This window comes from Suncus etruscus, chromosome 10 (genome assembly GCF_024139225.1).
Source record: "Suncus etruscus isolate mSunEtr1 chromosome 10, mSunEtr1.pri.cur, whole genome shotgun sequence".
Classification (NCBI taxonomy): Eukaryota; Metazoa; Chordata; class Mammalia; order Eulipotyphla; family Soricidae; genus Suncus; species Suncus etruscus.
Window position 1 is genome coordinate 82378740 of NC_064857.1, and position 19267 is coordinate 82398006.

Genomic DNA, 19267 nt, shown 5'->3' on the forward strand with positions numbered 1-19267 from the left:
TGTCACTGTTGCTGATTCTGTGGGTAGAACAGGGTAGTGGTGGAAGTGACTGCAAAGTGTGAACCAAGAAGGCTCACAATGACAGTGGCCACAGTAATAGTAACAACAGTAATACACAATACTGTAGCATAGTAATACATGGTAAGAGCGCTATATAGTAAAATGATGGCAATAGTAATATCCAGTAACAGTACTGTAACAGAAGTACAGGGTAACGGTACTACATAGTAATACACAGTAATGGTTGCAATAGTAATAACAGTAATAGTACTACGTAGCAATACTCAATAACAACTGTAATTGTAATACACAGCCACAGTACTGCATAGTAATACATAGTAATGGTTGCAATATTAAAGCACAGTAATGATCACAATAGTAATACACAATAATATGTATTACATAGTAATTTGTAACTACTACATAGTAAGGCATAGTAATATTACTATAACAGTTATACACAAATATAGTAACAGCAATCATATCTCCACTATTTTTGTTTTTGTTGTTGTTTGTGGGTCACACCCAGCAGCACTTGGGTTACTCCTGGCTCTCTGCTCAGAAATCGCTCCTGGCAGGCACGGGGAACCATATGAGAGGCCGGGATTCGAACCACTGTCCCTCCTGGGTCAGCTGCGTGCAAGGTAAACAAATGCTCTACCACTGTGCTATCTCTCCGGCCCATGTCTCCACCATTTTTTTTTTTATGTCTCCACCTTTTGATAAAAGCTCTGATAAATGGCAAATAGGGGAACCCAATATGGGGAGGAAAATGCTAAGCAAAATGATTTGTTTTTGTTTTTTTGACTCATCCCTGGCTGTACTCCTGTCTATGCTCAGGAGTGACCCCTGAAGGTGTTGGGGTGGAAACGGCCATGGTCAGCCCAGGTGCCCTGACTTCCCTCCCATCCTCCCTCCACCCCCTGTCCTCTATTTTGGCTGAAAAGGCTATTTCTTGGGAGATGTGGAGGCTGCCGGGGGCAGAATGTTCTAAGTGTTCCATGAGCTTTTGAGAACTCAATTCCTGCTGGGGTAAGGCGAAGGCACTTGGCTCTCAGTGATGGCTATAGGCCGATGAAGTCGAGTCCAGGCCTACCACTGCTCCCAGTGAACAGCGACTCTAGGGCGTTTCTGGTCAGGGGGCTGCAAGATGCACCCCGGCCACCATCACTGGCACTGTTTCCCCTAGCCAAAATCACCTCGCACAGCCTGCCTCAGTCACACAGATCCACAGACTTCTTCAGCACAGGATGGAATGTCACTTACATAATCTGGCAGGTCGCAACGGTGCCTTATGAGCCAAAACCTACCACGAACCTGTACAGTGTTTTTATTTAAAGGCATCTGTCTTCTCTCGGAAACAGTGCTCAGGGCCCGAGTAATGGCCCCTCGGTTATCTGTTACCGGTAACAGAGCAGGCCGTGCCAGCACGGACATTTGTTCCATGCGTAATTGCGTGTGAGTGCGTGTGAGACAATGCTGCAGCTGCCCCCGTTCCTGGCAGCCAAGCTCGGAACAGGATTCCGATCGCCAGCCGTGTGTTTTTTACTCTTTTGTTTTCGAGGCCCCTCAAGTGCCTGCCGCAGCACTCTGCCATCGGAACAGACGCAGCTGAGCAGGGAACCTCGCGCCACATGAGTGGCCACCACAGGGGCTGCGGGACGCCTTGTTCCACATTTGTGCTGCCAGCCCAGAGGCATGTATCTGCGTGTCTCCGGGAAGCCTCCCACTTGCCGTGTGCCTGGTTGCTTGGACTGGTGGAGGCGATGGGATTAGAAGTGCTGTGTGGGCACAGAGTGTGTATGGGAGGGAGGGTGGAGGGACGCTGCCTCGGCTGCCTGCTCATTTGCTGAGTATCAAGTGGTTTGAGCACTCCTGGACCAGATGGAGGCTCAGCTGACTGAGTGGTCGACTTTGCTCAAAGGAAACTGGTTTTTATCTCTGCTTCCCTGAGCAGCCATGGGAGTAGAGCTCATTGAGTGCTACCAAGGTTTGGTGCTCAAGCCATAAAAACAAGACAAACAAACAACAAAAAAAAAAAAACAACTTACAAAGGGGCCAGAATCATAGTACAGTGGGTAAGGCTTGCTCACAGCCAGCCCAGCTTTGATTCCCAGCATGGTTGGTTCCCTATATGGTTGTTTCCCAGAACAGAGCCCTAAGGGCAGAGCTACAGGAAATTCTGAGCACTGCTGGGTGTGCCCTCAAAACAAAACAAAACAAAATCCCCACAAAACCCTACCCCCTAAATAACCTCCACACCCCACAGTTCCTTTTTTTTTTTTTTTTTTTTGGTTTTTGGTTTTTGGGCCACACCCGGCGGTGCTCAGGGGTTACTCCTGGCTGTCTGCTCAGAAATAGCTCCTGGCAGGCACGGGGGACCATATGGGACACCGGGATTCGAACCAACCACCTTTGGTCCTGGATCGGCTGCTTGCAAGGCAAATGCCGCTGTGCTATCTCTCCGGGCCCACACCCCACAGTTCTAATTGTGACACATATCAGTGTCTTCTCTCTGCTTCTTTATGCAGGTTAGTGCCTGGACCCAGGGTTTAAAGGCATAATTTCCCTTCACTATTTTGCAGTTGGGTCATACCCAATGATGCTCAGGACTTAGTCTTGGCTCTGTGCTCAGGAGTGGCAGTGTTTGGGAGATCATTGCACTGCCATGGTTCAAACTGGGACCAGCCACATGCAAGGACAGTGCCTGACACCCTCACTCTATCTACTATTTCTGCCCAATATTTGGTTCTTGGCCTGTTGGGTTTTTTGCTATTAAGTTAGCAAATTCCTGATCACATCAGATTAGGCAGGGCCCAGCTCCTCCTTAGGTTCTGGCACATGTGAGTAAAATGTGACCAAACAACTCGGCCCTTGGGAAAAACCATTTGGGGTCATGGCTTCAGTTGAACTTGGGAGGGGCTGGAGCCATAGCACAGTAGTAGGGTGTTTGCCTTGTTTGCGGCTGACCCAGGATGGACCTCGGTTCAATCCCCGGCATCCCATATGGTCCCCAAACCAGGAGCGATTTCTGAGCACATAGCCAGGAATAACCCCCGAGCATCACAGGGTGTGGCCCCAAAACAAACAAACAAAAACAAAACAAAAAGAATTTGGGAGCAATCTCTGACTTAGCCACTTTAGTTCTACATGCAGCTACTTGTGGGGCCACAGAGGGAGTGCCCAGGTTTACCTTGCATGCAGTAACACATGCCCCCACTCTGCCAGGCCTGAAGGCACCAAAAACCACCAGGTGGGCTGGGTTATCTCTGCATCTCAGGTCCTGAGAAGCACCACATCTTGAGGTCTTGCATTGAACTGCTGACAATCACTAGAAGAGACCATGGTTCTCCTGAGGACTGCTTGGGAATCGCCCACCCTCCAAAAGATGACACACAACAAAAAAGACTTATTCAGTAGTTGTGCACATCTGTTCACCAAAACCATGTGCTTTAGGTTGTGGGTGTAAAAGTGCTGGGGGGGGGGGCACCCATGGTAGCAGAGTTGCTGAGTTGTGCCGCAGACACACTCGTTGCTTAAACTAGAGACGGAACTGTCCCTATGAAATCTCACTCATGCCAGTGGCTTTTGTATCTCTGAAACAGACAAACAGGAACATCACTGCCCATCCATACACAGCTGAGAAGGTCTCATAGCTGAACTTTCTTTTGCCATGGCTCTAGCTCCTTTCCTAAGTTCTTTCAGGCTGCTGGCAAACTTCTGGACCTTTCTGTGATGGGCACTGAGGTCTCTGCCTCCCATCCTTGCTTCCTGCCAGCCAGGCACCACGCACAGCATGGCCACAGGGAACCCTCAGTTCTCAAAGCCAGCAGGAGCAGGAGGGTTTTTCCCTCCCTCCAACCCTTCTCACAGGGTAGAGCACAGTTCCTCCCTGGGACTCAGCTGAGAAAGTCCAGGGAGAAACAGTTTCCCTGTTTTAAATTGGACCTCCCCTCAGCTGGATGTCTCCTGCCACTGCAGCTCCTGTTACTGTGTGGCCAATTACCAGCATACAAGTCCGTGCATGGGGGGCGGGATGGTGGCGTTAGAGGTAAGGTATCTGCCTTGCAAGCGCTAGCGTAGGACGGACAGCGATTCGATCTCCCGGCGTCCCATATGGTCCCCCCAAGCCAGGGGCAATTTCTGAGCGCATAGCCAGGAGTAACCCCTGAATGTCAAACGGGTGTGGCCCCCCCAAAAAACAAACAAACAAACAAAAAACAAGTGCGTGCATGGAAGAAGTTGAAGATCCCCGAGTGTCATCTTAGGAGTCTGCCCACTGTATCCAGCAGGCAGGTGAACTCATGCCCCATGGTGATCAAGGGCACGCCCCAAGAGTATAGAACTTACTGTGTCCAATGCAAGAACAAGGAGTCACCTGCCTTCCAGCTCTGGTGTGAAATTTCTCTTTTTTGGGGGGGTCTCTCCTGTCCTCCTACCACATCTCTTGCTCTTGCTTCTTAAATAAAACCCCTCACCTCCCTAATAAAAGTTCTGGGCTGGAAAGCAGCAGTCCTCAGAGCTGGAAGTCAAACAGGCTTCTCTCAAGTCTGTAAGAACTGGGAAAGCATAGGAAGGGGTTCCTAGGGAGGGCCCCCCAATTTTTGTTTCTTTTACTTAATATGCATTTCTTGAAGACATTTTATTAAAGCAGTGTGTTTACAATATTGCTTCATAGTGATGTTTCAGACAGGTTTTCAGCACCTGATCCCACCCCCGGTGACTCTTCCCTCACCAGGCTTCCCAAGTACCCTCACTCCCACCCCTAGCCCCAGCTGCTGCCTTCATGGGCACCTTTTTATTTGGTTGTTGAAGTTTGGATCTTGTTTCCTGTGTTGTTGGCATTGTGGTTGGGTCTTTAGCTCTATCGTCCCCAGCACCATCGATGCATTCCCCCTTAACCCTTACCCCTAGTTGTTTCCTGTCTTTCTCTTCTCTCCTCAGTTTCCTTCTCTGCACTTTTCCTTTCTGTAGTCTGGAGTCAGAGGTGATCCAGGCATTTCCCTTTCACACATTGTACCCCCTCATCCAGTTATTCCATATCCTACATATAAGTGAGATTATCCTGTGCTTGTCCTTCTGGGTTATTTCAGTCAATGTAGTATCTTTCTGTTCTAACCTGGTTGCAGCAGATTGCATGGTTTTATCATTCCTTATAGTGGTGGATGTATATACATTCTTTTAAAAAATATTGTAGTTGGGGCCAGAACTATGGCACAGTGGGTAAGGTATTTGTTCTGTGCACAGCCGACCTGGGTTCTCTCCCCAGCATCCCATCCCAAGCCTGCCAAGAGTAATTTCTGAGTGTAGACCTAGGAGTAACCCCTGAGCGCTGCTGGGTGTGGCCCAAATCCCCCCAAAAGAATTGTGGTTAAGGTTATATATTTATAATAGTATTGGCATTTAAAGTCTTGAGGTTCCCTTTTTGCACCTCATCATCACCACAGTGCTGAGACTCCCCCCGCTCCCACTACTGACCCTACATGCCCTCTAGTCTGCCTCTTTTTTCCCTCTACTCTGTCCCCTCTCTGTTGGGTAATCTCAGTTTTGGCATCTAAGGCCCAACAGCTTGTCATCCTTGGCTACTGTTCTAGTCCCTTCACTTGTCCCTGTCCACAGAAGAGTGAGTCCTCTGCTCATCTCCCTTTGGATGATTCCAGCTAACCTGATGCCCTTTGGTTCCTCCCACATTGTAGCATTTTGTTTCCTGATCTGTTTCCTAGTTATATTGGGTGTGTTCAACGTGTAGAGACTCAGCACACTGCACATCTACAAAATAATCTGGAGGGGCTTCCTTTGTACACAGCTGACCCAGGTTCAAATTCATGGCACCTCATATGGTACCCTGAGCACTGCCAGTGAGTGCTCCCTGAGTACAGAGTCAGGATTAAACACTGAACACTGGGACCGGGAAGGTGGCGCTAGAGGTAAGGTGTCTGCCTTGCAAGTGCTAGCATAGGACGGACAGCGGTTCGATCCCCTGGCGTCCCATATGGTCCCCCCAAGCCAGCGGCGATTTCTGAGCGCATAGCCAGGAGTAACCCTTGAGCATCAAACGGGTGTGGCCCAAAAACCAAAAAAAAAAAAAAAAAAAACACTGAACACTGCTGAGTGTGTCCCCTCCTCAGCAAACAGTGATTAAGTAAAGGACTAATTTAGGGATTTTTTTTGTTTGGTTTTGGTTTTTGGGTCACACCTAGTGGCACTCAGGAGTTACTCCTGGATCTGCAGTCAGAAGTCGCTCCTGGCAGGCTTGGGGGACCATATGCCAGGATTCAAACCAGGGTCTGTCCTGTGTTGGCCACATGCAAGGCAAATGCCTTATCATTGTGCCACTGCTTCATCTCCTACTAATTTGAATTTAATACTTAAAAAGTGATTTGTGGGGGCCGGCGAGGTGGCGCTAGAGGTAAGGTGTCTGCTTTGCAAGAGCTAGCCAAGGAAGGACTGTGGTTCGATCCCCCAGTGTCCCGTATGGTCCCCCCAAGCCAGGGGCGATTTCTGAGCACTTAGCCAGGAGTAACCCCTGAGCATCAAACGGGTGTGGCCCGAAAATAAAAAAAAAGTGATTTGTGGGGCCAGAGAGATAGCATGGAGGAAAGGCATTTGCCTTGCATGGAGAAGGTCTGTGGTTCAAATCCCGGCATCCCATATGGTCCCCTGAGCCTGCCAGGAGCGATTTCTGTGCATAGAGCCAGGAGTGACCCCTGAGCACTGCCAAGTGTGACCCAAAAAACAACAACAACAACAAAAAGTGATTTGTATTTCCCAAAGACTTAAGGCTTCAGAGAGCATCGTGCCTTCACTGTCGTCCTTGGGAGCTCTGCAATACAGGGCCAGCCAGGTGAAAAGGGGGGTATGTCAGGTGTTCTGGGAACAGTAAATTTGTGTCAGCTAAGGCCAAGTGATGAGCCTTGTTCAAAAAGCATTAAACATTGAAAGCAAGTGTGGAGCCAGGCCAGGTCACAGCCCACCCCTGCTGTGGGAGAAATGGAGCCTGGGATTCTGGAGACTGGGTGATCCTGGGCTGAGTTTTACTTCCTTCCACTGAGAAATAGGCGGGCTAGAGGCAAGGGGAGCCTAACTCAGGGTACATGCACCAGCAAAGCACTCTGGGATGCTTAACATCAGCCAATCTGGAGACTTTTGATCTACCTAAATGTGTCTTTCCTTTAAGAAGTTAAATATTCTATTGCAGATGAGTTCTCTCTCTCTCTCTCTCTCTCTCTCTCTCTCTCTCCTCTCTCTCCTCTCTCTCTCCACTCTCTCCTCTCTCTCCTCTCTCTCTCTCCTCTCTCTCTTCTCTCTCTCCACTCTGTCTCTCTTCTCTCTCCTCTCTCTCTCTCTCTCTCTCTCTCTGTGTGTTCTGTGTGTGTGTTTAGTTTTGGGCACCATACCCACTGGTGCTCAGTGCTTATTCCTGGTTCTGTGTACAGAAGAATCACTCCTGTCCTGTCTGGGGGGATCATATGTGGTGCCCTGAGTAAGTCACATGCACGATAAGCACTTTATCAGCTTTTTAATTTTGAAGATTTGTGTGCTGGGATGGAGGCTGCTTTGGCAGTGCTTGGGGGACCCTGTGTAGTGCCTGGAATACGGAATGGAGTTGGTGGGTGCAAGGCAAGTGCTTTACCTGCTCCCCTGTCTCTTGTGCCCTTTGATCCATCCTTCTTTACAGCCAGCAAGCCTCCACTTCCACTTTGCCTGTTGGAATTCCAGGTGATGGATAAGGATGCTGAGGGACTTAGTGGTTTATATATATTCCTGTTCCCAATCCCAGGAAGAAAACAGGGGAATGCCAAGGTCAGAGTCCCCGAGTCTGGGCACTTTCCCTTCAGAGTTCTTGCTGAGCCTTGTGTTTGTGTCAAATTGCAGTGGCGGCCCCAGTGGGACTCTAAGACGTCCCCAATAGCGGCTGAAAGGCCCTGACTCGGGGGGGGGGGGGGTGGCCAGGACAGAACGCTGCCAGGGAGGGCTGGTGAGGCAACCTGGCCTGGCGGGCGACTCGCCTTGCACTTGCCTTGTACCCACCTACTCCAGTCCGTATTCCAGGCACCACGCCAAGATAGCTTCTGGTGGACTCAGGCAGGCGCTCCTAGGCTGTCCTGGGGCACAGCCCTCCGCAGACTTGGGAAGCTTTGTGGGGTGGGAGCTGGTACCCCCTCCCCCCCAAGGGGTTGCCAGTTGCCCGTTGTCCGAGGTTATCCAAGGAGACCGGGTGTCTGTTGGAGAGCGCCTGGGTCTGATGAGAGCCCGAGAGCCGCAGCTGGGGAGGGGAGACGGGGAAGGAAGGAGGCCCAGGACCTGGCCCGGTCCCCAAAAGCGGAGCTGAGCCGCGAGGCGCGGGCGGTCATCCCAGGGCCATCTGCATGCGGACACCGCGCGCGCCGTCCTTGACCGGCCGCCGGGCTTGACCTTGCTCCGCTTTCCCGGGAGCGGCGAGCAGGGGGAGCGCCGGAGAGACTGCGCCCCGCGCCCCCGCGCAGGCTAAGCCCTCCCCGCACCCCGCACCCCCTTTTCTTGGATTTCCTCGTCCACGGCGCGAACCCGGCCTTTTCCCTATTCCGCGCCCCCGTCCTCCACGCCGCCGCCCCGCGTCGCACCCGGGAGCGGGGCGCAGGCCCTCCTACCTGGGCGCGGGGGCCACCCCGGGCGGCGCGCTGGGCTGTCGGCTGTCGGCGCGGGGGCTCCCCCGCTCCCCATTGGCCGCCGCGGCCGCAGGAGGGGCCGCCCCGCACTCGCCGCACCTGGCGTCGCCGCTCCGCAGGGACCTCGCGGCCGCCGGGCACAGCGCCTGGGGGTCGGGGCGCCGGGAGGGGAGGCCCGGGGGTCGCCCACTTCGCCCCGCCGCGTGACCCCGCTCCCGTGGTGGCCCCCAGGCTCCCCGCCGCCCCGCGCCCCGTGGCGGGCACCCCCCGGCGCGGGCCAGCGGCCGGCAGGATGCGCTACGCCGACCCCTCGGCCAGCCGCGACCTGCTGGGCAGCCGAACTTTGCTCTTCATCTTCATCTGCGCCTTCGCGCTGGTGACCTTGCTGCAGCAGGTCCTCTACGGCAGGAACTACATCAGGAGGTGAGAAAGTGCGGCGCGGGCGAGGGCGCGGGGTGCTCTTCCGTCCGGGGCCCCTCCGCTCCCCGGGGCCCGCCGCTGCCCTGCCCGAGGGGACACCGGCCTGTCTGCCTGCCCTTGGCCTCGGAGCCCCCGCCGCGGTCGGGTCCCCCGGCTCCGAGCTCTGAGCGCGTGCCCGGCGCGGGTCGGAGGGGCCCCACAACTTAGTTCTGTTGAGAAAAGGTGGTGTGTGTGTGTGTGTGTGTGTGTGTGTATTTGGGTGTGTGTGTGTGTGTGTGTATTTGGGTGTATTTGTGTGTGTGTGTGTAGGGGAAAGTACAGAGTGGAGTCCCCCCCAGGTTCTCTTGAGAAAAGGTGGTGTGTGTGTGTGTGTGTGTGTGTGTGTATTTGTGTGTGTGTGTGTGTATTTGTGTGTGTGTGTGTGTAGGGGGAAGTACAGAGTGGAGTCCCCCCCAGGTTCTGTTGAGAAAAGGTGGTGTGTGTGTGTGTGTGTGTGTGTGTGTGTGTGTGTGTATTTGTGTGTGTGTGTGTGTAGGGGGAAGTACAGAGTGGAGTCCCTTTCATCAGCAGCCAGGTTCTGTTGAGAAAATGGTGTGTGTGTGTGTTTGTGTGTGTGTGTGTGTGTGTGTGTGTGTGTGTGTGTAGGGGGAAGTACAGAGTGGAGTCCCCCCATCAGCAGCCAGGTTCTGTTGAGAAAAGGTGGGGTGTGTGTGTGTGTGTGTGTGTGTGTGTGTGTGTGTGTGTGTAGGGGGAAGTACAGAGTGGAGTTTCCCCCCCACTCCAGCATCCAAGATGCGGGTATATGCTTTTCAGTGTCCCAAGTGGCCGCAGGGGTCAAGTCGGTGTCCCCAGATCTACATACAGTGCATGGAGTATTTGGTTGGAAAAAAGGCTTGGGGGGGATGGGGGGTGGTTCCGAGCCCAGTAGTATTACTTGGCCAGAAGTGAACTTTGTGGACCCTTGGGGGTATGCCCTGGGGGAGGAGGGAAAGGGTACACGGATAGAGTGCACACATACACACACCAAGAACATGCATACTACATACCTGGCTTATACACACCAAGCAAGCACATATGGGCATATGCATATAAACACACACATATGCATATAAACACACACACACACACACACACACACACACACACACACACACACACACACACACACACCCCTTGCAGGAGGCTCATAGGGTCACAGTGGGCCTAAATCAAGGATAGTGAATTTCTTTTTTATCTTTCAGAGGCCACACCAAGTGATGCTCAGGGGTTACTCCTGGCTTTGCACTTAGGAATTACTCCTGGCAATACTCAGGATCGTAATGGGAGGGTCATTGAACCCCAGTCAGCCACATGCAAGGCCTGCGCCCTACCTGCTGTACTAGCTCTTCAAACTATCTCTTCAAACTGGATGGTTTTGTTGTTTGAGCTACACCCAGTGGTGCTCAGGGATTAGTTCTGGGAAGTGTGGAGGAGATTATAACGCAGTGGGCTGAGTGCAAGGCCTTACCCACTGTGCTATCGTTCAGGCCCCTTGAAATTGTTTTTTAAGTTTTTTCTTTTAATTTTGAGAGACCAATAATTCATGATACTGTTCATGACAGGATTCCATGTAGACAAGGTTCCAGCACTCCATCCTCTGCCAGAGTGGTGCCCCCTTCCCCTAGTCTGTCCCCACTCCTTCAGTCTTGTCTTTGCTGTGAGCCCAGTGTACATTTCTGTCGCTTTTGGCCACTAGTTCTTCCCCTGCCATGTTATTTTACACCCACATTCGGAGAGATTGCCCTTCCCGTTCTGTCTGACTTAGCTCAGCAGGGTCCTCTCTGTAGAGGGCTGTGAGTGACACAGACCCAGATCTGTGACTGCCACTGACCTCTCAACCATGGGGCCTCATCCTTAGCCCAGAAGCTACAGGAGCTCCTGCTCAGGGGTGTGTCCATGACTCTCTGCTGCCCCTCTGGGACAAAGAGCCTGGGAGGTGTCACTCTGCACAGCTCAGTCCCCGTATGCCAGGGGAAGTTCCCCCAGTATGCCGCTAGCTGAGCAGAAATGCCTCTTGGGGCTCTGGGGTTGGGGATGAGCTGTACCTTTGAAGACAACCCCCATCTCCTCTCTGCTAGAGGATTTTTTTTCTTTGCAGTCTCCAGCTTCCTCCCAAGGCTGACAGATGACAGAATGTCTCCACTTGGATAGAACTACCAGATCCTCTTCTTGAGGTTTCCCTTCCATCAAAGCCCTGTGTTTGTTTTTGTCCTAAGGTGGGATTGGGGGGGGGGGCGCATAGGGAGGGAGTTGGCCAGGATGTCCTTCATAGCAGGAAAGCCGAGCCACTAGACTGTTTCTGCTACAAGGCCCCTACCCTGGGCAGTTTGCCACCAGCCACACTCCCACCTTCCCCTGGGCCTTCTCTCCTGCTTGGCAAAGGCAGCGCCTAGCCCTTTCCTTGCAGATGGACATTTCTGAGCATTTTCTGTTGTGCTGGATCTTCTTCAGCTCTTTTCTTTCTCAAGTTCCTCCTGGTGTACAACAAGGGCAGCTGCCACTCAGCAGGGTGCTTTTGGGCTCCCATCCGCTGCTGGTGGCAGGAGAGTGCCCGTGACCCAGAGCTAGATCATCTCCAAACTGCGGGTAAAACCAACCTGGTCTTGGTGGATGGGTCCCCAAGTGGAGCCACATACCCGTGGTTTCCCATCCTTCTTTGACAGAAGCTCCCTGAAATCTAAGGTCCCCCAGGGGCCTCGCTTCAGAGACCTGGTTTGTCCAGAGGAGCCAAACTGGCAGAAGCTGCATTTTAGCGGAGACCTCGAGGTCCATGACGGAATGATGAAGTTGGAGCTCTGCACATGTTTGCATGATTCCCAGGGAAACATATGGTCCCTTGAGCACTGCCAGGAGAGACTTCTGAGCACAGAGTTGGGAGTCGTCCCTGAGCACCTCTGGATGTAGCCCCAAAGCCATACATAGAAGGAAGGAGCTGGAAAGATGACAGAGAGCCTGAGGCACTTGTCTCATGTGCATTTGATCCCTAGGGCCCTGAGCCCTGCCAGAAATGATTCCTGAGCTCAGAGCCAGGGGTAAAACCTGAACACAGGTGTGGATCAAAACAAAACAAAAAAACATAAGAAAGAAAAAAGAGAGGCCAGCATGATAGTGCAGTGGTAGTGGTAGTGCATGTGGCTGATCCAGGAACAGACCTTGGTTCGATTCCTGGCATCTCATATGGTCCCCCAAGCCAGGAGAAATTTCTGAGCACAAAACTAGTAGTAACCCCTGAGTGTCACGGGGTGTGCCTCCCAAAAAAAGGAAAGAAAAATGAGAGGTGGTGATAGTGGTCTCTAGCCCTCATTCCCTGCCTATTCATGCAAATGATCACCTCCTCAAAATGGCCACTATAGGATAAAAGCAAATAGCAGACAACACTGATGTCCAAGGGTTTTAAGTCTATTTGGGTCAACAAAAGGGTCACAAGCGAGATTCTCAGCAAGTAGCAGTCAAGAGTCTGAGATGGGAGACACTGCTGGGCTGGAGTTGTTAGGGAGGATTGCCTGGAAGAGGGGGTGGATGAGAGTTGGTGAGGTGGAGGAGAAATTCATAGCAGGAAGCAGAGAAGGCAGGAACAAAAGCACAGAGAAGTGACGAAACCCTGTTCTCCACTTCCATGCTGACTCTCTCCATCCTGGAAGTGGTACTGGGGAGAAGCCTGAGGAGGTTGGATTCTGTGTCATGTCCCTGCTGTGTCCTGAGTTCCAAATATGTGCCTGGGTGCTGGAGAGATAGTACAGTGCCTACGGCACTTGCCCTGCATGCAGCTGATTTGGGTTTGAACCTCAGAGGGTTCCTTGAGCACAGAGCCAGGAATAATCCCTGAGCACACAGACCTTGGAGTGATCCCTAAGCAGAGTTAGGAATGATCCCTAAGCATTGAGCCAGGAGTAAGCCCTGAGCACCACTGTGTGTATTTCCCTCTTAAAAAAAAAATAGCATGTCACGTAGGTGAGTAGTTTTGGTGTTTTGGTGAGGTGCTCTGGGGTGGTGGCTGGAAGGACTCTGGGAGCTTAATTCTTTTGACTGTGGCCAAGAGCAGAGAGGACAGGGGTCAGATAAATGCCACTCCTTGAAGGTTATCTCAGAGCTGCGGCCTTGTGAAGAAAGAGGCCAGGTCACTGCAGGGTCCCTAAGAGGCTGCCAGCCTTGGCTTCTGAGCAAAGCGGCAGAACTGTATTTTCAAACTGGTCCACAGGGTGGGTCTGTGGGCTCGTAAGTATACAGCATTAGGTGGAAGAGGGCAACCACCGGCAGGAGCATGTGGTTTTTTTTTTGCATCCCCTGGTCTGTTTCCAATTGGACCAGGACTTGAACTCACTAAGTTCTGAGGACCCTGATGTTCCAGACAGTGAGACTGAGGTCTGGGGCGACAGAAAATCCATGTATTCCCCCCCCCCCCCCGGGCTTCTCATTGGGTGAGGGACTCCAAAGATCCAGGGAGAGAAGCAATGAGAACCAGGAGGTCTTCATGGCTTATAGAAGCAGGTTTTCTTTTCCATTGAACAAAAGACATTTTTTTTCAAATTTCTTTTTTTTTATTGTTAAATTATCTTTATTTAAACACTGTGATTACAAATATGATTGTAGTTGTATGATTACAGTCATGTAAAGAACACCCCCCTTCACCAGTTCAAGATTCCCACCACCAATTTCCCAGATCTCCCTCCTCCCCACCCCACCCACACCTGTACTTGAGACAGGCTTTCTATTTCTCTCATTCATTCACATTTCTAGGATAGTTTTCAGTGTAGTTATTTTTCTAACTGCACTCATCACTCTATATGGTGAGCTTCATGTCATGAGCTGCACCTTCCAGCCCTCATCTCTCTTGTCTCTGAGAATTATTGCAAAAATGTCTTTCATTTTTCTTAAAACCCATAGATGAGTGAAACTATTCTGTGTCTATCTCTCTCCCTCTGACTTATTTCACTCAGCATAATAGATTCCATGTACATTCATGTAGAGGAAAATTTCATGACTTCATCTCTCCTGACAGCTGCATAATATTCCATTGTGTATATGGACCACAGTTTCTTTAGCCACTCATCTGTTGAAGGGCATCTTGGTTGTTTCCAGAGTCTGGCTATTGTAAATAGTACTGCAATGAATATAGGTATGAGGAAGGGATTTTTGTATTGTATTTTTGTGTTCTTCGGGTATATCCCTAGGAGTGGTATAGCTGGATCATATGGGAGCTCAATTTCCAGTTTGAGGAGGAATCTCCATATTGCTTTTCATAAAGGTTGGACTAGATGGCATTCCCACCAGCAGTGAATAAGAGTTCCTTTCTCTCCACATCCCTGCCAGCACTGCTTGTTTTCCTTCTTTGTGATGTGTGCCAATTTCAGTGGCATGAGGTGTTACCTCATAGTTGTTTTGATTTGCATCTCCCTGATGATTAGTGATGTTGAGCATCTTTTCATGTGCTTTTTAGCCATTTGCATTTCTTCTTTTACAAAGTGTCTGTTCATTTCTTCTCCCCATTTTTTGATGGGGTTAGATTTTTTTTCTTGTATAGTTCTGTCAGTACCTTGTATATTTTGGATTTTAGTCCTTTATCTGATGGGTATTGGGTAAATAATTCTCCCACTCAGTGGGTGACTTTTGTATTCTGGGCACTATCTCCTTTGAGGTGCAGAAGCTATAGAAGCAGGTTTTAAGGAAGGAGAAAAGCACCATAATCTGGGGGTCAGAGGCACTGAATGCGTGGAAACTCCCCTCTCCAGCTTGAGTAGGGTTGGGGAATGCGGAATGAGTGAGTAATTTTGCATGGCTGGGGTGTGGTGGCTGTGAACTGTAGGATGGGCTTAGTGCTGAGGAGCTCCCCAATTTAGGCCCTACATGCAGGGTAGAGACCCAGCCAGGCCAGTGCTGAGACCTGGAATCACCAACCACCAGTGCCTTGGATTGATCTTTCAGAATTGTTGTCTATGGTAACAGATATGCTTATTTTCTCATGGCTCAGGAGCCACAACAGACATACCAATGAGTTCTGAACATTGTGACATGAAACCCAACTTGTGATGAGAAACATGTCTGTTATTTTCCTTCTCTCATTAAATATTGCTCTCCTGGGATGGGATAGTACAGCATTTAGGGCACAAGTCTGGCATGCACCTGACTTGGGCTTCATTACCAGCACCACGTGGTTCCCTAAATACTGTCAGAGTGGCCTTGGTATCTCTGGTCCTGCAGAGCCTGAGCAGCACTATGTCCTCGAGCTCTTGAGCTCAACCATCAGCCTGGTTGGCTGAGATTTGCCAGTGGGGCCCTGGTGCATGAGCACCACCTGCAAGACCACTGATCCCACATTCTATCCTGCTTGAGGATTCTTGGGATATGGCTCAGTGCTGGAGCATGCACTTACATGTAGGAGGCTCTGATCTGACCCCCAAATCTGGCTGTCCGCCTGCTGAGGACGGCTCCAGTTGAACAGATCTAAGAAAACAAGACAAAAAAAAAAAAGAAAAAAAGAAAAAGAAAAGAAAAGAAAAGAAAAAAGCATGAGGTTGGGGCTCAGAGCCTCATGGACTCTGATTCTCTATCATGTTCCATAATTTTTTGTCTTAAGCTCAACCAGCAATCATTGGTGGAGCAAAGGCCATTGTTTACAAACATCTGCTTGTCTATACTAACAGCTAAACTAAAGCAAGTTAACAGGAACTATATGACTAAGGGGGCAAAGTGGCTACACTCTGAGGGTCTCTAAAGTGGATTTATCTCCAAGGAATTATCTCAGGGAGAGGTAGCAGAGATAAAAAGTGGTTACAAGGCTGGAGCCATAGTATTGTAGGTAGAGTGCTTACTTACATGCAAATGGCCCAAGTTTGACCCCTGGCACCAATATGACTTCCAGAGATGTCCAGGAGTAATTCCTGAATGTAGAGCCAGTAGTAACCCCTGAACACTGCCAGTGTAACTCCAAAAACCAAAAGAAAATAAAAAAGTTATTCTAACACCCTCATTAAGACAGCTTCTCCCTAAGATACCACTTTCTAGAATACAAAGGTCCCATAAACCACTTTTTCAACCCCTCTCCTCAGTCTATCTGACTTTCTCTTTTTAAATAAATTTAATTGTATCTATTTCTGATATTGTTCCCATCCAAGAACTGCTGGGAGTGGTTTCTCTCCCCACAAATAAATAAAAACAGCAAACAAATAAACAAACAAACAAAAAACCAACAAACAATTAAAATGAAAAGGAAGGACCTTCTGATACACATGCCATACAACTTCTTTGACACTAGGTGAAAGAAGCCAATCATCAAATGACAAATATTGTCTAGTTCCACTTCTCTAAGGTGCCTAGAAGAGACACTGCCATGGAGGTTTCTAGGGACCAGGGTACAGGACAGGGATATTGGGGGTCAGCATTGAAGGGGTGCAGTGTTGATTTGACTGGATGATGGGATCGCTGTTCACTCAAGCCATTCACTTCATGACACTGCACTGTTCACTTAACCTGCTGTAAATGGTCAAGTGTGTGATGTATAATTTATTACCATGAGAAAAATTTAGAAGAATAAAAAAAATTTAGGAACATACAGGTCATTGTAAAACCTACTGCAGATAAAAAAAAGTGCGGGGCTATGTGGTAGGTGGTAGGAAACCACAGAGAGACAGCTAGAGATAGATAGAGACAGAGAGAGACAGAGTTGGAGAGAGAGATTCTGGCACTGAAGGTAACAGGTAGTACAGAAATGATGGTGTTCATCTAGAGGGGCAAAGACAGTTTGGGGAAGAATCGGGGACACTGGTGAAGACAGGGCTAGAAAGGCTTTTTTTAGAGTGGGGGTCCTAGTAATTGTTACCTCTAACCTTCCACATTCCTAAAACCCCACTGTTAGGGCTAAAGTCTCCACAGAAACGCACATTCCAGGCATATTAAAATTTTCAAAAATTGAAAAAAAATTTTTTTTCAAAAATTGGGGCCAGAGCAATAGCACTGTAGGTGGGGCATTTGCCTTGCATGCAGTGGACCTGGGCTCAATCCCTGGCATCCCATATGGTCCCCCAAACCTGTCAGGCATGATTTCTACTTTTTTTTGTTTGTTTGTTTTTTGGGCCACACCCGGCGTTGCTCAGGGATTACTCCTGGCTGTCTGCTCAGAAATAGCTCCTGGCAGGCACAGGGGACCATATGGGACACCGGGATTCGAACCAACCACCTTTGGTCCTGGATCAGCTGCTTGCAAGGCAAACGCCACTGTGCTATCTCTCCGGACCCAGGAGTGATTTCTGAACACAGAGCAAGAAGTAACAGAGCGCCACAGGATGTTCCCAAATAACAATAAAAACTTTTTTTTTTCAATGGATGCAAGATAAGGATATATCCACATATATCCATCTGCATGTATCTACCTGTGAGGTTTGTGGGCCACTCCCTATGGTGCACAGGGATCACTCCTGTCTGCTTTCTTCTGGTGGGACTCAGGGGACCATATTGATGTCAGTGCTGTACTTGCTCCAGGATAAATATCTTAAAGTAGAAAGGAGGCATTACATTTAGAATGATCTGATTTCAACCTTCCTTTTATTTTTTTTTAATTTTATTTTAATATGTGTACAGAGTTGACTCTATAAACAAGGCAAGGCTGGGTTCAGGACTTGTGGAGTAGATCAAACTCAGGGCCAGGCACACATTAGCCATCTACTTGCCCATGCACCACCTCCTTAGCCATTCGACCTGCCTTTGCTTTTTGGGCTGTTGGTTTGGTTTTGGACCCATTGATGATGAGGGGCTACTCCTGGTTTGGTGCTTAAGGGTCAATAGGGACCCTGGAGTGCCAGGGATTCAGTTTGGGCCTCCCTCAAGTGACTTGTTCTGTACAGCTTTTGGAGTATCTCCTCAGCCTTATTAATCTGTCTTCTAGACTTAATCACAGAGAAACATCAGGCAGCCTCAGGTTGGGAATGTCCTCTTTGATTATCTTTCAGTTGAACTTAATTCTCCATAAAGAATTTGAACCTGTTTCTGAGGCCAGAGTGATACCACAGCAGTAGGGCGTTTGCCTTGCACGAGGCTAACCCAGGACGGATCTGGGTTCGATTCCTAGCATCTCATATGATCCCCCGAGCCTGCCAGGAGAGATTTCTGAGTGCATAGCCAGAAGTAACACCTGAGTGCTGCCGGGTATGATCCAAAAATTAATAATAATAATAATAATAATAAACAAGCAAAAAAAATTAAACCTGTACCTATATGTCTAGATACAAGTTTTCACTACTATTATGCAAAATATTTTTTAAAAATTTGTATTTCTTAGGCTGGAGTGATAGCACAGCGATAAGCGTTTGCCTTGCACGCAGCCAATACAGGATGGACCTGGCTTTAATCCCCAGCGTCCCATATGGTTCCCTGCGCCAGGATCGATTTCTGAGCATAAGTCAGGAGTAACCCCTGAGTGTCACAGGGTGTGGCCCAAAAAAGGCAAAAGAAAAATGCATTTCTCATCATTTTAAGTACATTTTTAAGTAAATTAATTTTTTATGTATATTAATCTTATACTTAGCAATTGAGAACACGTGTAATGAATATCATTCTATAAAATCTTCCGGGATTTCTACAGGGACATTTTTTCTTTATTTCCTTACCTTTTTCCTTATGCCTTAATACCTCATTGCTCTGGCTTAGGTTTTTAGCATAATGTTCAATAATCATGGCGTAGTGAATATCATGACCTTGCTTTTGATTTTTTTTTCCTTTCTTACAAAAAGCTTTCTTGAAGTATGAAACACTTGCTCATTTCCAATTGACAATGAAATGACTTTTAGTATATTCATGAAATGTTCTTCCATCCCACAACCACTTTTAGACCCAAGAAGAAACTCCCTATCCCACACTCCTGAGTCATCACAGCAGCTCTCTCTCTCCCAACTCCTGAAAAGAGCAAACCCTCCTCTCCATTCCATTCTAGACTCCTCCTATAAGTGAAATCTTGTGGCCCCACGTGGCAGCTGTCTTTCTCAAAGCACAACAGTTTCAAGGGTCGCTTGTGTCAGCACTTCCTGGCTCTTGATTGCCACATAATGTGCCCCTGACAGACACACCATGTTTTGTCGATCCATTCTTCAGCTCATGGCATCTGGATTTTTCCACCTCTCTGGCATCATGCTGCCAAGAAGCATTTATGTACACGTTTTCTGTGGACACAT

General features: G+C 49.3%; 1 protein-coding gene across 3 annotated transcripts in view; it reads left to right on the plus strand.

Moving 5' to 3' along the window:
• Positions 1-8883: 8883 nt before the first annotated feature.
• The window catches only part of ST8SIA5 (ST8 alpha-N-acetyl-neuraminide alpha-2,8-sialyltransferase 5), a 60139-nt gene continuing 49755 nt past the window's right edge, over positions 8884-19267 (plus strand). For 2 of the 3 annotated variants that reach the window (XM_049781556.1, XM_049781557.1), the window contains exon 1: positions 8884-9071. In XM_049781556.1, the coding sequence (XP_049637513.1) occupies positions 8941-9071 (131 nt within the window). In that variant the 5' untranslated portion in view covers positions 8884-8940. The remainder of the gene's footprint in view (positions 9072-19267) is intronic. The other variant, XM_049781558.1, reaches the window with a different exon arrangement.